The 17,144-nt window shown below is 26.3% G+C and overlaps 1 protein-coding gene and 1 long non-coding RNA gene across 2 annotated transcripts in view; both read left to right on the top strand.

Moving 5' to 3' along the window:
• LOC113793697 (uncharacterized) overlaps positions 1-16,520 on the top strand; it is a 44,419-nt gene extending 27,899 nt beyond the window's left edge. Inside the window, exons 2-7 of the mRNA XM_075824942.1 lie at positions 4,972-6,215; positions 6,299-6,446; positions 12,457-12,499; positions 13,727-13,749; positions 13,828-14,139; positions 16,290-16,520. Of these exons, the coding sequence (XP_075681057.1) occupies positions 4,972-6,215; positions 6,299-6,446; positions 12,457-12,499; positions 13,727-13,749; positions 13,828-14,139; positions 16,290-16,486 (1,967 nt within the window). The 3' untranslated portion in view covers positions 16,487-16,520. The remainder of the gene's footprint in view (positions 1-4,971; positions 6,216-6,298; positions 6,447-12,456; positions 12,500-13,726; positions 13,750-13,827; positions 14,140-16,289) is intronic.
• On the top strand, positions 14,177-15,618 carry LOC142646325 (uncharacterized). Its single transcript, XR_012847278.1, has 2 exons — positions 14,177-14,840; positions 14,898-15,618. It is a non-coding gene; the product is annotated as an uncharacterized LOC142646325 (long non-coding RNA).
• Positions 16,521-17,144: the final 624 nt, after the last annotated feature.

The raw sequence follows: 17,144 nt of genomic DNA, 5'->3' as shown, positions 1-17,144 counted from the left end.
CGTTGTTTCTGATCGCCGTGTTCGTTTGTTTATTTATTATTGTCAAAAATATTCGGGAGCCATTTTGACTTACTTTTTGTTACTTGTTGTTGTTGTTGTCGTTCAGTTAGTTAGTTAGTTATTATTATCGGATAAAAACTGATCAAGATCTATATTGTTTTTTGTTGTTGTTGTTTCGTTATGAACAACAATAACTACAACAACAACTAAACTAAACTGAAAATATATATCCTATGGGGCTAAATAATTGTCATTACATTGTTGTTATGTTATGTTGTTTTTTTTTGATTCTCTGTGTGTATGTTCCGATTTTTGTTAACCCAGAAACAAAAATATAGACCCAAATAATGAATGAATGTTTTTTTGGGTTATGAAACAAAAACAACCGAAATGAAGAAAAAAGTTTGTTTATTCGGAATATTATTTTGTTTTTCGGTTATCATCATCATTATTATGAAATCAAAATCACAATCCAAAGAAATAAAGTAAAGAGAATAACATTACAAACCAACATATCAACTAGAAAATAAAACCAAGATGATCATCATATTTATTTAGTCAAAAAGTTTTTTTTTGTTGTTGTTGTTGTGGTAAAAAGAGATAAATTTTTTATTTTTTGCTCATTGAATAACAAGTTGAACAAGTTTTTGATCTTGTTTTAATGAGCATTAATTGTATTCGAATAGGAAAAAATGTTTGATGATGAATATAGAAAAAAAGGATGTAACCAACGAAAAAAAATGACTTTATCACTAAAGTCACAAGATTACATACCAACCAAAAAAAAAAAAACGATGTCTTAATCCACAATATCATTTAGATAACCAAGAAAGAATCAACCAACCAAAATAGTTCCATTCAATTAAAGAATAATTTTCCCATTTTTTTTCGACAACGTTTTCTTTTTTTTTGGTATATTTTAAGTAGAAAAAATCAACTAAACAAGAAGGAAGAAGAATAAAGTTTGGATATGATGATTTTTATTTTCTTTGTTTTTTTTTCGATGGAAAAAAATATGTTTTCATAGGAACAAGCTTACAATAACAACAACAACAACGATATGATTATTATAATCATTATTACTGTTACTGCAATTGATGATGATGATGATAACGAAAAAGAAAAATTCTCGGTTCCCGAATGATTTCAGATGAAATGATAATTCATTTTATCGGCGATAGTAAGGAAAAAATTACTACAAAGAAAACAACAACAAAAAAAACAACAGAAGAAAAATTTTCTACTGATTTTCATTATCAATATGTATTATTAATGTATATTTTGGTTGGTTGGTTGGTTGGTTGCTGATTAAAATATATTCACTTATGTAGTTGTCGTTTTACTTATTTGATGATCTTTTCGATTACTACCATCGATGATGATGATGATGATAATCAATAATGAGCCTAATATACGATGCATAAGATGACATTATCATCATCATCATCATCATCAATATAAGAAAAGATAATGGAAATGTTCAATAATGATGGGTAACCAAGAAGGAAAAAAATGAAAAATATCAGGACAAAAACGTGGAAGAAGAAGAAGAAAAAAAACAAATTTAATTTCAATAAATTTTTTTTCAATGAATAAAGGAATTGAGGAAGCTAAGGATTCCATCATCAGAGATAATGATGATGGAATCCATTCTTTGCTTTTTTTTCTTGTTCAAAAATTCTGTCCAGTAATCAGTAATGTATTTTGCCAATTCTTTTCGATTCAATTCAATTGATGTACAGAATGGAAACGAGTTATTCATTGAAATTAACGATGATGATGATCATCAACAGTGACTGATTTCTTTTTTTCTTTTTTTTTTTGCACAATTTCTGATGATGATTTATAATAATAAAATCTATTTAAGACAAATTTTGGATGAGAAAAAAAAACTTGAATGAATGAATGAATTAATAATGAAAAAGATGTTCAAAGTGTAGATTATTTCGAAAAAAATGATTGAATAAATGTACCACTAGAGGAAAAAAAACTACATTAAGAATAAGGAAATTTTTTCCTCGTTATTGAATCGAATGAATGAATAACAACAACAACAACAACAACAACAACAGACAACACTTCCTTCCTGGCCACAATAATAATAATGTTGTTTGATGTTATGTTCATCATAAATGATGATGATAATTATGATGTAAGAATGATAACTAACTAACTAACAACAACAACATCTAGATTAGATTGTTAATATTTATGAAATAAAAAAAGTTATATATGGAAAACAAAATATGTGAATTGAATCAATTCTTTGATGATCCATGATTTGAATACAAAATCTAGATTGATTGTAATATACTATGATCATCATAGTAGTCGTCGTAGTCGTTATATTATCATAATCATCATTATCTATGTCTGATGCGGTCAACATGGTTTCTTTCAAACAAATTCTATTGGAATTTTTTGTTTTTTTTTCTCTTTTTCTTTCGTTCTTTCAAAATGTACCAGATGTATTCTATTTATTCATTAATGTATTATTTCAAAATGAAAATAGTTTTTTTATTCTTTGTGTTTTTACTTCATTTCTCTCTAATTCAATATGCGAAACAACAAAAAACAAACACTTTTTTTCCAAAATAAAATGATAAACAATTAAAAATTTCATGTATGTTTTTGATCAAAATTTTCTATACAATCATTATTGGTATTCGTTTCAACAACAAATTCAAAAAAAAAAAAAATGTTGATTTTTTTCTGATTTATCATGAATCAATGATTTACATACACACATGTACGAACTTAATTCATCGTTTTCTTTTCTTCTAGGAATTAATTGAAGAAAACGAATGTTTGTATGTTGTAAATCTCTTTGTTAATTTTGTTTATTTTTTTATTTCGTTAACTTTTTTTCTACAAAAGAAAAAAAAATCTAATTATAAAAAAATAACGGTAATTCTTCGATGATTTTAAACAAAAACAAAAACAAAAAAAAAATTGAAAATCAAAACAGTCCATATGAAAAAATCCGTATGCGAATCATTCACATTTCCAATTTCAAGTTTGTTATCTATCTTTCATTATCAGTCTCTCTCTCTCGCTCTTTTTTCGATTTGTTTCCGATTTAATTCCATTCGAATATATATCATTATTCAAAGGAAATCTAATAACGACGGTAATGTTAATGATGAAAATTGAGATGAACATGATGATAATAATATCAACAACAACAACAACAAAAATCGGTTGTTGATCGAACACACACACACACACTGGAAAAACCAGTAAAAAAAACCAAATTATAAACAAACTAACTATCATCTACCTTTTTCTAATTTATCAACACTGAATTACTAGTAAAAGCCAACTTTCTATTTCGGAAAAATTTCATGAAATCCTTGACAACAACAACAACAATCCCCCGTAAAATCATTTCAAAAAGTTATAAAATGTTTTTACTCTTGTCTTTTTTACTAATTTAAAATTTGTCTACCGAGAAAAAAACGAATCCTAACATTGTAAATAGACTCAGTTGATAATGATAAAAATCAGATTAAATTTTGAAAAAAATAACAATCTTTAATAATGAACGAAAAAGATTTCAAAAGAAAATTGCAATGAAAAAAAAGTTGTTTTCTCTGCAAAAAAAAAAAACAAACAAAAAAAAAAAAAAAAACAAACAAACAACTATTAACCGACTTATCAAGAATCAGAAAATAAATCAAAAATTTTTTCTTTTTTCACTCTGAAACGATTGATTGATACACACACACACACATCTTATTTTGATACGAAACTAATGATATTTTTATCTTTGTTTTTTTTTTCGCAAAGCGAAAAAATTTCGACATAAGATTCTTTGTATCGATTGCAATTCGTCTCTATTTCACAGAAAAGAACAACTGAAAAAAAATTTCTTCCATTTTTTTCAATGAATTTCCATCATTTTTTTGAAATATGAATGAACATGATCACCACCAAACAACAACTATTTTATGAAATTTTCAGAATAAATTTCATTATTTTGCAAGAAAACCATTCCAAAAAGTCAACCGACAACAACAATTTGAACAAAACGGTTTTTATTTTTTGACAAATTACCTTAGATAAAGTTTTGTACTGTACAAACAAAACAAACAAAAAATCAACAACTACTACGATAATCTACAACATCGATAAATACGTAGAAAGGTTCTTATGAAAAAAAATTGATGCAGACTTTTCAATTTTGTGGTATTTCGTCGTTGATTCTTCTTCCAATTCTTTTTATTTAATCCAGGATCTTTCTCTGTGTGTGTGGTGGTGGCCATATATCCGAAAAAATAAAATAATTCATGCAATACATGAGGATGATGTGATGATGATAATAGAAAAAGAAAAGAAAAAAGAAAATAAACATTGAAAATGAATGTGATCATGGCATGATGCGTGTGTGTGTGTTTAGTGTATGATAAATTAAATTTTTTCTTATTTCTCATTATTTTTTCCCATTTGAAATTTTGTTTTTCAAAAAAAAATTTCGATTGGAATTCTGGAATTTTTTGTTTTTTTCAAATTTATTTTTTGAAATGAAAAATTCCTTCTAGAAAAAGATCTTCATCATTTTTTTTTCGCCCGAAATTCAAAAAATGAAGAAATAGTGTTTTTTTTGGGTTCATTTGACCTCCATCGACAACGACCAAATCGATCGCGATCGATCGATTTGATCAAGAAAAAATTTCAAATAGAGAGAAATGAAAAAAAGCCGAAAATCGAATGATCCAAATTCAAGTTTTCAAATGTAGATGTAGAAACCAATGTTTGGAAAGGGAAACAAAATATTAGAATATAAATTATCAATGAAAACTATCTTTCCTTTTCTCGATTCGAGCAGAGAAATTTTTCCGGAAATTTTTTTTGTTTTTCTTTTTTTTTGAATTTCGTTTATTTTTTCCTTTTGAAAATTCGTGATTTGATTCTCATTGATTTTTATTATTATTTATCTTTTTCATCTTTTCAATTATTAAAACCATATAGAACTTTCTAGTCATGGTGATGATTATTATAATCAAAAAAATAACATTGTTGCCAAAAAAATTCAATGCCAAAAAAATCATAATGATGATCATTATCACCGAAAAAATCAAAGTGATGATAATGATCAACCATCATCATCATCATTATTATCAACAACAAAACTTTCAAGTGATTCAAATGCCGTATTATTTAGCCCGAAACAACATCAAATCAAACAACAACAACAACAACAACAAGATGAATATTTAAATGATTTTCATCTATTTATTTCACATTATCATAATCATCAATATAATTCTTATCGACAACAACAAAAACCTCAATCAAATGCAAAAAGAAAGTTAATGAACAATAATAATGATAACGAAAAATATATAAATAGTGATATGAAACAAAATGACCATAATAATAATAGCCACTTGAATAATAATGGATCAATAATGATGATGATTCAACGAGATTATTATTCAAAACGTATCAAAAGATCAGCATTGATTTTGTCCAAAAAACAACAACATGAACATCAACAACAAAAAACTAAACAAACATTGTCCAACGTTCAACGAAAAACAACTTTGAATAATAAAAAATTTCAAAACAACAAAAATGAACATCAACAGAATATTAAGAAATTGCCTTATAGGAAAAGATCTAGGAATAAGCATTTAAAATCAAGAATTTCAACAATTTCATCATCATCATCAACAACAACGACAACACCGACAACAACTACTACTACAATAGAAACATTAATGATGAATAATGATAAACGAAAAAATATTCGTCGTTCATTACATCATGGTCATAAAATGATTAGTCATTTGTTTCAAATGGAACATCATAACAATGGTGATGGTGATGATGATGATGATGAACAACAACATAATAAAAAATATGATTCAATAAATCAAGAATCAAATATGAAAATGATGATGAAACCACCTTATGTTGCTATCAATGATGGTGATGATGGTAAATTATTTCTTGATCAAAATTCAAATGATAGTGAGAAATATTCAAATCAAAATCAAGATTTATTAATAAAAAATCCGGCCAGTATTTCTTCGTTGTCCACAATAAAATCACATCATCAACAGCAACAACAACCATCAAAATCAATGACAATTCGACGAATGAATACTATCGGTATTGATGATCCAGAATTTAAATATCAAAATATAACAGCACAAGTTGGTCATCCTGCCTATATGCCTTGTATTATTGATTCACTTGATGATAAAATGGTTTGTTTGTTTTTGTTTCTAATCTTTATATATTAAACTCATTATAAAACATTTTCTTCTTATTTTCACTTTAAAATAATCAGGTTTCATGGATACGTTTACGTGATTTTCATCTATTAACAATCGGACAATTAACTTATATACAAGATGATCGTTTTGTTGTACGTTATGGTGGTTATCAATCAAATGATTGGATTCTACAAATTAAACATGTTACAATCAAAGATGAAGGTAAATAACATTAATAACATATGATTTTTTTTTTTATTATCTAAGTACAAATTGATTAAATCGATATTAAAAAGATTGAAAATAAAAAATGAAGGGAAGGAAAATCAATTTTTTGAAAATAAGGAAATAAAACTTCATCCAAATAAGTACAATATATGAATACCAACAGAGCAAAAATTGTCAATCGATCGATGACGATTGTGAAAAACTTTAAAAAAACAAAACAAAATCATCATTTAAAGTTGAATCAAATCGATTCTTTTATTTATTCACTTTTGATGATGATTCAAAAGATATTATTATTGTCTATCGGAAATAATATTTTTTCCCTTTTTCAATAAATCATGAATATTACCGATCGAATCATTCAGGCCAATTAGTTCATCTTATCGATCGATGATACTATACTATTCAAAAGAGACAAAGATTCTTTTGAAATGACTTTATTTTCAAGCAATACCGGAATAGCATTGATTATGATGATAATATTCGATTTTTTTCATTCTGGAAAACCATTTTTAAAACGGAATTCAAGAAAATTGAAATTGAAGTGGTGTCATCATCGTTATTATTATTATTATTCGGAAATAAAAAGTTAAATTACCATTTTTTTTGTTGTCTAAATGACATCAGTGATGATGATGATGATGGTGAATGGATGGATGGAAGGATGAAAATTTATTTTCATCAAAAGAAGGATGAAGATAAATTTTTTTTTGGGGAAATCGAGATGAATCCAAACAAAATCCAATTTTTCCCATCTTGATTTTGTTTTGTTTTGTTTTGTTTCACTTGAAATGGAATCGAATCTGAATCCCATATTTCTTTTTTTTTCTTTTTTTTCCCATAGTGATTTATATATTTTGTTGTTGGTTTTTTCAAATGAAATAAAAGTAGCGACAAAGAAAAAACAACAACAACAACAACAAAATGCATCAAAATGATTTGATTTCAGTTTTTGTTTCTCGTCTTCAATTTCTACATTAATTCGGTTAATATGTTTTTTTTTGTTTTGGCCAAAACAACAACCAGCAACAACAACAATAAGATTTCTGAATTGGAATTCAAATTCCCCCCCCTCTAAAAAAAAAATAGAGAAGATTGAAACAATTTCCAAAAGAATAATATTGAAATGATTGAAATATGAGGACCAGAGAAAAAGAAATGAAAAAAAATGTAACATTCAACAACATTCTTCTCTTGTTTTCAAATATGCATTTTTTTTGTCTGTTTGTTTGTTTGAATGAAATTGACAATTTTTATCTATCTGCTTTTCTGAGATATATCTTTGTTTGAGATTCTTTTTTGGGTTCAAATATAACCACTTAGTTTGCAGCAACAACAAAAAAATGAACGAAAGAATTGTATTCCAATACGAAGAAAGAAAGAAAAAAACAATACAACATTGAATTCTGAAAAAGAGAAATTTGTCAATCCTCTTGGATTTTTTGTTTTTTTCGTTTTCGTTTTGGCGTGCTTTCATACTGATAATGGCTAATATGGACATTTTTCTTTTCCAGTTTTTTTTCCAGTTTTGTTTTGTTTCGTTTGTCATTACTATAGCTGTGATCATCATCATCGTCATCATCATTATGATTATTGTTATGAAAGCCATTTTTTTTTCTTGACCATAAGAGATTGAAAAGAAATAATGAGATAAAAGTTCATTACCTAAAACAAAAAAAAAAATCTATCCATTGGTCGAGTAGGAAAAAGAAAATATATCACAAAAATGTAGGAAGTACGAAGACAGAAAAACAGAAAAAACAAAACAAACGGAATGCAATGCGGAATTCCATCTCTTTATCCTTCAATTTTCTTGTGTTGTTCATAATTCGTTTTTTTCCATTCTGGTTCCATTCATTCGATATACTCGAATGAGTAATATCATCGATGATTATATGTGTTGAAAATGAAAAATTTTTTCGCTTTGTTTTGATGATTTCGACACTATAGAAACCAAAAACAAAAAAAACAACTGCGTTTTAAATTGTGTAAAGATTCCAACTGGGAAAAAATTAAATGAAAGTTAATGGATGAAATTGAAACCAATAACGAAAAAAAAATGTATTCCGGTTTCTTTTTCATGAATCATTTCAATTCATCGATCGATTCAATTGAAAATATCAAAAGAATAAAAAAGTAGCGTGTTAAATTGAATCTAAACAATTTCCGATTATTTCCTTTCATCAAGTTGACCATATTATCATCAATCATTATTATTTATCCGGATTTTTTATATCCAATCTTTTAATAGATTGAAATATTTGTCAAAAAAATATTCACATATCAATCATACAAATAAATTAAGCAGTTAATATGACAGTTTATTAAATCTTAATATCAATAAATCTGTTTTGTTTTGTTTTCTTGATGAAAAAGAGAAAAGATTAAACTAACTTTCGGTTTGTCATTACTTCACATTGGTAGCCTAACATTAACATTGTCACATTGTTTATTTTTTTCCAGATCAAAAGTAACTGATGTGAAAATATTCAGGAAATATTGTATTACCTAAATAAAAACATTGAATAACATAATGTTTATTATTAGTTGTGTTTGGAATAATAAAAATGAAGAAATAATTCATGCGAAAACTAATCAAAAACTTGCTTGAATTTTATTTTCCCTTTTATTATACATCTCTGAAATATAGAGAGAATTACATAATCTTTAGCAACCACTATGACAAAATACATGGTGAATTTTCACACATTTATTTTTTATTTTTTTTTTACTTATAAACATCCACCAAAACACATACATTTACATATTACAAAACCTGAAATTACTTGTTTTTTTTTGTCTTCGAAGAAATAACGAATAAAAAAATGCAATGCAATGAAGCCGACTTTTATTCGATCAACTTTTTGTTGTTGTTGTTGTTTTTTCTGCATTCATTCATTCGGTTTTGGTTTCGTTCATCATTGTTGTTGTTTTTGTTGTTGTTCAAAGAGTTCATTCAAGCTTAAATCATTGATTCTGTGTTTTTTTCATTTATTCTTATTCTTGAATTCGGATCTATTATCATTAACGAAACTTTTTTTTGTTTGCAAACAAACAATCAATGGATTGACCGGTTGTTCAATTCAAAACAACGACAAGCAAATACAAATGAAAATGAACAACATCAACGACAACGAAGAAAAAAAAATTGAAAATAAGTTCGTGTATGTGTGTGTTCAACAAACCTTAAACGAGAAGGGAAAAACAAGAAAAAATATACCCACTGTGTTCATATTCAATGAAGCAAAGCAAATTCAAAAACTACTAAACAAGCAATCAAGCAGTTATTTTTTGTTTTGTTTTTTTTCGTATTCTGTCAGTGTGTTGTTTCAATAAAAAGAATAAGAAAAACAAAAATAATAATAACAAGTCTTAATATCTCATTAACTTGAAATCGAATATAAAGTGTGTGAGAGAGAGAAAAGAAAGAAGTGGTAAAAAATAACTATATTTCAATGAAGAGAAAACAAAATGAAAATAAATCCAGGAAAAAATCTAACAAGGTCCAGCAGTAGAATGTAACATTGTCACATCATAATCAAAGAGAGGGCAAACAGAGAACCAATTTTGTCAATAAGTTCAGTTCAGTTCAATTCAGTTCAGTTTCTTCATCATTGAGAAATGAAACATACAGTGCATGTTGTTTGTTCAATCGTCATCACCCAAAGAATATGTAGTCAACGAATAGTTTTTTATTCTTTCCACTCTTTTTTTTTTATTCTTACCACATTACTTAGTTTATTTTAGATCATTTTTCTTCTCTTTTTTTCTTGATAAACCATTTTACTTTATTGAATTTTCATCTATAATTAATCACCACCAAGAAAATACTGTTTAACAGAATATGAAAAAAATGTTGTTGTTTTTGTTTTTGTTGTTGTTGTTTTCATAAAAACAACAACACAACACACAAACACATTGACGAACTAATATTCTGGGTCTTGGTAAATATATGGAATTGGAAAATATAACATGCCAGTATCAGTTGTTGTTGTTGTTTTTGTTTGCGTAGAATTATATTCCATTTTTGTTTTTTCTTTTCGTTACTTTCAATTTCTCTGAAATTGCATCATATTTTGTTGTTGTTGTTGAAACCAAAAAAAAAAAAAGTTTTTTTTCGTTTCATCATTTCTTAGCAGGAAAAAAACTGTAACATTTTTTTCAATTTTCATCAGCGACCAGAAACATTATTCTTTTTTTTCTTTTCTTTTTGGTTTCTTTTTACGTGTTCTCGCCATACATCACCACCATCATCAACATTATCATTATTTTTTTTTTAAAAAACCAGACCATGACATGATCATAATCATCATCATCATTGCAAATGGCAGTAATAACGATTGTAAATGTGAAATGAAAAAAAATTTCTTCAAAATTCAACGAATAAAGTTTGATTATTCGTTATTATTTTTCCCAATAGACCCGTTGACCACCACCATCACTGTCTGTTTGTTTGTTTTTCCAAGATCGTTTCAGTGAAGGATGAAATAATTTTCTCAACTATCTGGTTAATGGATTGAAAACCGTGATGTGTTGTGTATATGTTTATATAATTAAAGTATTTCTTTTCATTATTATTTATTGATTTGGTTTTCTTTTTAGTTACCAAATAATAAAAAAATAAACATGGTTAAAATAGAGAAAAAAAAAGGGTTGGCCATCATTTTCTTTATATTATCAATGTTGTTTGTTGTTGTTTCTGAGAATTTGATACTTTATAATTTGTTTTTTTTCACTGGTATTCATCCAATTAATTGTTTAGGATCATTCAATGAAATCCAATTGGGAAATCAATGAAACATGAAACAAACACAACAAGATTATAAATTATGTTGTTGTTGTTGTTGTTGTCTTAACACCCTATATTTGTTTATACAGATAAAATGTATCCATAAAGATTGCAAAATAAAATACATTCGGTATATGAAATGAAATGTATGAAATGTATGTAGAAGAAGAGAGAGTAAGCAAAAAAATAATGTCAACGAATAAATTCATCTATCTTCATGATTGTAATTATTTTTCTTTTTATCAAATTCATTTACCTCGTTCATTTCATGATCTTTTACTTTTAAAAATACAAATTATCGTAATTTAATGAAAAAAAACATATATTTTTAATGTCAATTTAATAAATAGTTGTTGTTGTTTGCTGTTTTTTCACTACTGCTCATTGATGTATTTTAGTTTTCATTTGTAAATGATTAAATAGATTTGATAATTTACAGGAATTTTTTTTCAAATCAATAATCAAGTTGTTCAATGATTATGATAATGAATTCAATTTATCCAATTTTATCCAATCTATTTTTATTGTTATTTTTCTATTTTACACAATTCAAAATGTATTCAGTTGATTCATTTCATTTTAGTCAGAATAATCATTTATTCGTATTCTAATTAAAGTAGACAATTAAAAACACAATGTTCAATTAGCTTTGAAACATTGATCTTTTTTTTCTTTCACATTCACACACACACACACACACACACATTCGGAACGGTCATCTGACAAACAATTATAAACAGCCGATTTAGCTAAATGAAAATGAAAACCCGACCAGAATAAACTGATGTTCATTGAAAATAAAAACCAATATCGAATGATAATAATTCAAGTATATAAGATAGGAGAATTGAACGAAATAAAAATTGGTTGATCATTCTTATTGACCGGGTTTTTATTTCGGTTGTTGTTGTTTTTAACATTCATAGTAAATGTGTAATGTAGTTCAAATTCAATTTGAATCAACTTGAATGTTGTCATTTTGTTTTTGGAAAATAAAATCAAACATATTGTAGTCATCTAACTTTGAATACAATATCATTCCATTCCTATTCTGTTATCTATATTGCTATTTTGTTTCATTCTTTCATTCATTTTCATTTTCTCTTTTTTTTACTGACAATTTATCTTTGATGTGTGATTCATTCTGTTTTATTTTTAAGTAACTTTCATGTACTTATATTCTCTTTCTTTCTCTCATCTCACTTCACTTTTTAGGTCTATACGAATGTCAAATCAATTCGGATCCACCAAAAAGCCAGTAAGTAAAACTAAAACAAAAAAGAAAAATGTTATTGAACTTTTTTCATGCAAAAAACCCATTCCAACATTTTCCATCCATAAAGATATGATTTTTTTTTCTCTCCCAGTTGTTTTAATCTAAAAATTTTTAGTTTGTTTTTTTTGTTTCGTTTCAAATCAAGCTTAAAAGCAACAAAAAAAGGGTTATTATCTTTTGGTTTCAAATAACATTAAATCGAACAAGATAACAGAATAAAATGAAAAAAGGAATATGACATGTTTGTTATGCTTTACATATCCACATACACACACACATACATGAATAAAGAAATCAAGATTGAAAACAAAAAATAACATGCATGTGACACTGATTTTTTTTTGCTATCATTTTTGTTGTTGTTGTTCATTCTGGTTAAATAACTACAAATGAATGAATCTCAATGTATCATTTGAATGGTGGTGGTGGTGGTGGTTGTAATCTCAATTATTTAAATTTGAAACAAGAACAGAATAGAAAACAAAAAAAACGATTCAAGATAAATAGATATACAGTGAGTGAAAGAGAGAGAAAAAAATGCAATTTGTTTAAGTGATTCATGATTCTTCTTGCATCCAACATTCAATTATATTCAATTCATTCATTTCAGTATATATCAAATGACAACGATGATGAACAATCTCTCTCTCTCTCTCTCTCTCTCTCTCTCTCTCTCTCTCTCTCTCTCTCTCTCTCTCTCTCTCTCTCTCTCTCTCTCTATTTCTAGCCATCCATTGTCGGGAAAAAAAGTGGATAGTGAATAATATGGTTGATATGATGATATGATTTGATGAACCTCGAAAACAAACGAAATAATTCTTATCGAGAATTGAAACCAACCAACCAACCCCCCCTCCAAAAAAAAAAGATACACAAAAAAAAACCAGAATAAAACAATTTTTTCTGTTCAATTTCAAAATTCCAGAATTCCAGTCCTCTAGTGAATTATCATTTTCTTTTCTTTTTTTTTCATTATTAAAAAATCAATTAATTATTCTTTTTTTTTGCTACAATTCTTTCATTGATCGAAACGAATTTCAGTATAATAATAATGAAACCATTCATAAGCAAACAACAACAACAACAAAAAAATAATTAAAACTTTTCCTTTTCCCTTCATGACCAAAAAAAACCATTCATTCATTTTTCTTGATTGAAACTAATGTTTTTTTTTCGTTTTCGTTTTCTTAATAATTTCTTATTTATCAGATATTTTTACCTACACATTGTCGGTATGTATTTCCAACGATTTTTTGTTTGTTTGTTTGTTATTCTAAATTGCTGACATTTATTTATTTTATTTTTTATAGTACCAGTAACCGAAATTATTGGCAATCCAAATATATTTGTACGTCTTGGTGAATCAATTAATCTTACCTGTTTAATAACACAATCACCTGAACCACCGGCATTTGTATTCTGGTATCATAATGAACGTATGATTAATTATGATTATACTGAAACCGATGATGGTCGTATTATTATACAAAAAAGTACCGAACAAAATGATGTGATTATATCACGTTTAATTATTAATAAAGCTAAATTAGAAGCAAGTGGTAATTATACTTGTTCACCAAGTAATGCTGAACCAGCATCAACATATGTACATGTTTTACAAGGTTTGTTTTTCTTTTCATTTAGAATTGAATATTTTTTTTTATTTAGGTCAAAATTTTATTGACCTTAACATTGATAATAATTACAATGACATTATTCAATAGAGAGACTTAAAGATAATCAAAGATTAAAAGAGGTTTTCATTATCATAGTTTTTTTTCCTGACTTTTGTTCTTTTGTCAAAACTATGCAATACTCCAAAGCTCAATAATAATAAAAATCCAAAAACAAATACAGAAAAACTTTTTTCACTGATAACATTATCATCATCATTACTGATAACAGTCAAGACCATTCCAGAATCTTATAGATTTTTCAAGAAACATTTTTATTATTATCATTATTTTGAAATTATGTCAAACTATTGTACTAGTTTTTTACTGTTGTTGATACATCTGATTATTGCATATTTGCAATTACAATGATATGATAAAAATCAAATGATGATTTTTGTAATGTTGTCCACAATGTTTTTGTGTGATGTATCAATTTGATATTACGAGGGGGAAAAATGAAGAAAAAAAAAGATTAAGCTGTTGAAATCATCATCATTTGTTTTTGGTCGTTTTTTTTATTGTTATTGTAATTGAATTAGATAAGAATCCCTGTTTATCATGTAAATCATTCGGATTTGTTTTTTTCCATTGTATTCAATATCTACATGTCCAAATAACGGTAGTTACTGATAGAACGAATAAAAATTGTATGTAATGAAAAAAAGTGTTTATGAAAATAAAACTTTTATCCACTGTTTCCTTAGTTCTTTTTGGGCATGTTTTGAATCTGAAAGACAAACGAGATGCCATCATTGAACCGTACGAATATTCAAAGTTTTGCCTTTGGAAATCCAATGATCGAGAAAAATATTATATTAGGAATGAGATTCGAAGATTTCACCGCATTTTTGTTCTCCATCATTGTACATCATGATTTTAAATTTGCCGATTTATTCTTTTTTCTGTTTGTTTGATTGTCACAGTCTATTTTTGATGATAGACTTTGTTGGCCTTGTTCTACTTTAGAATCAAAATTTTGATCAAAATCAACACCGAAGAATAGATAAGGGAAAAAAAAGAAACAGAATCCAATCAACAATATAGAATCTTTAGTCAAAAGTAAAACTAAAATCAAACGGATGAAATGCTAGCATCCTGTATGCAACCCAAACATTGATCAAATTGAATAGATTCATTGAAATGATTGACTTTTACGCACGAATAACCATCTACTATCTAATCAACCAACCAACCAACCAACCAACATCATCATCATTATTATTATCATTCATTGAAAATCTAAAATGTTTAGAAAAAAAACTGAAAAAAATATACATTTTGTGACATTGAGTTTTTCCCCTCCATCATGAATATTTACACAATTTGAATGAAAACAGCCATATCGGATAGAATATATGTCATTTCGATTGAAACAAATTGAAACATATTTTGTTTCAATACCCGAAAATAAAAAAACAAAATTCATATCATTTAAAATCGATCATTATTCGATGTGCACATCACACATCTATAGATAAAAATCATTATTATCATTCATTTTTCCATTTACAAGTTAAATTGATAATAACATTATCGTATTGAATATGAAAAAATATTATGCGAAATATCGTGATAAATTCATATCGATCAACAAATTCAATGAATGATAATCACACACAAACGCTGTATATTTTTCTATTTTCAATAGAAAATATAAATACATTCTTTACATTCGAAAACTGTGATCGTTCTTTTCTTTTGAACCATTTTTTTCCTTTGGTTCTGGGCGTTGACCACCATCATCATCATCATCTTTCGTTTGTAATAATATCAGAGGAAACAAAAAATACATAATTGAATTGAATGATTAATTTTAGCTTTGATTTGTAATGATGAATTCTACAAAAAAAAAATTCCTGCTGTTTTTTTTTGCAAATAAAAGATTCCTATACAAATACGCACACCTGATATTATGAAAAATTATTTAAGTAATTATTATTATTATTGATAATCTTGACAAGTGGGCGTCAAGATTTGTTTGTTTTTGTTTGTTTTTTGTTTTAAATATATAATTGATTTGATTCAAAATAATAACCTAAATACATACATTTGATTATAATTCAAATTTCTTTTTCTTTTTTTACTTTTTAATTTAGGTGAAAAACGACTTTCGAATGATGTACAAAATGATTGGAATCAAGCATTAGATATAAAAAATATACAACATAAAAGTGCCACAAATTCAGAAGGTCATCATTCCGGTTCAATTTCAATATTTCAATACAATTATCAACGATTCTGGTCTATTATTCTAATCATTTCAATGCTCAATAAATTTTTATTTCCATGTTAAAAAAATCAATAAACTATCATCATCATCATCAACCATCGTCATTTTTCATAATATTTTACAATATTTTCTTTGTTGTTTGTTTGTTATTGTAAAAAAAATATGTTAACTGTAAATAGAAATGAAAATATAATTCCTATTTTGAAACATTCGCGATCGCTCATCTCTTTATTCAACAACAAAAAAAAATCACCGAATATTGTTATTGTTTTCCTATTTTTCATTGTAAAAAAATGATGTCAATTTTTTTTCTTGTCTTTTCTTTTTTCTTTTGCTTTTCCAACAACTCAATTTCATGAATTTTCAAAATGTGATGATAAACTTTTTTTTGAAAACAAAAACAAGAATAAAATTCATAGAATAAATTCGTAAAAAAAATTCTCATTTCAATGAATTTTGAAAAAAAGATTCGTATTTCCTGGGAAAATCTGACACCAATGGGAGAAAAAATAAAATTTTGATAACCAAAATCTTTTACAAGATTTTAAAGTCCATAAGGGTCAATAATGGAAAAAGCTGGATTGGAAGGGGGATGAAAAAACTTTCATAATGTACAAACCATATATCATTGATTGAATTCAATATTCAAAACATGTCTTTATTATTATTATTATTATTGTTGATTTTATTGTTGCATGTATTGAAATATATATTTATTTAT

This window comes from Dermatophagoides pteronyssinus, unplaced genomic scaffold (genome assembly GCF_027571235.1).
Source record: "Dermatophagoides pteronyssinus isolate colony J.1.1.1.1 unplaced genomic scaffold, Derpt_VIB-CSIC_2022.12 sq0003, whole genome shotgun sequence".
NCBI lineage: Eukaryota > Metazoa > Arthropoda > Arachnida > Sarcoptiformes > Pyroglyphidae > Dermatophagoides > Dermatophagoides pteronyssinus.
This window is presented reverse-complemented; position numbering and strand designations above follow the sequence as displayed.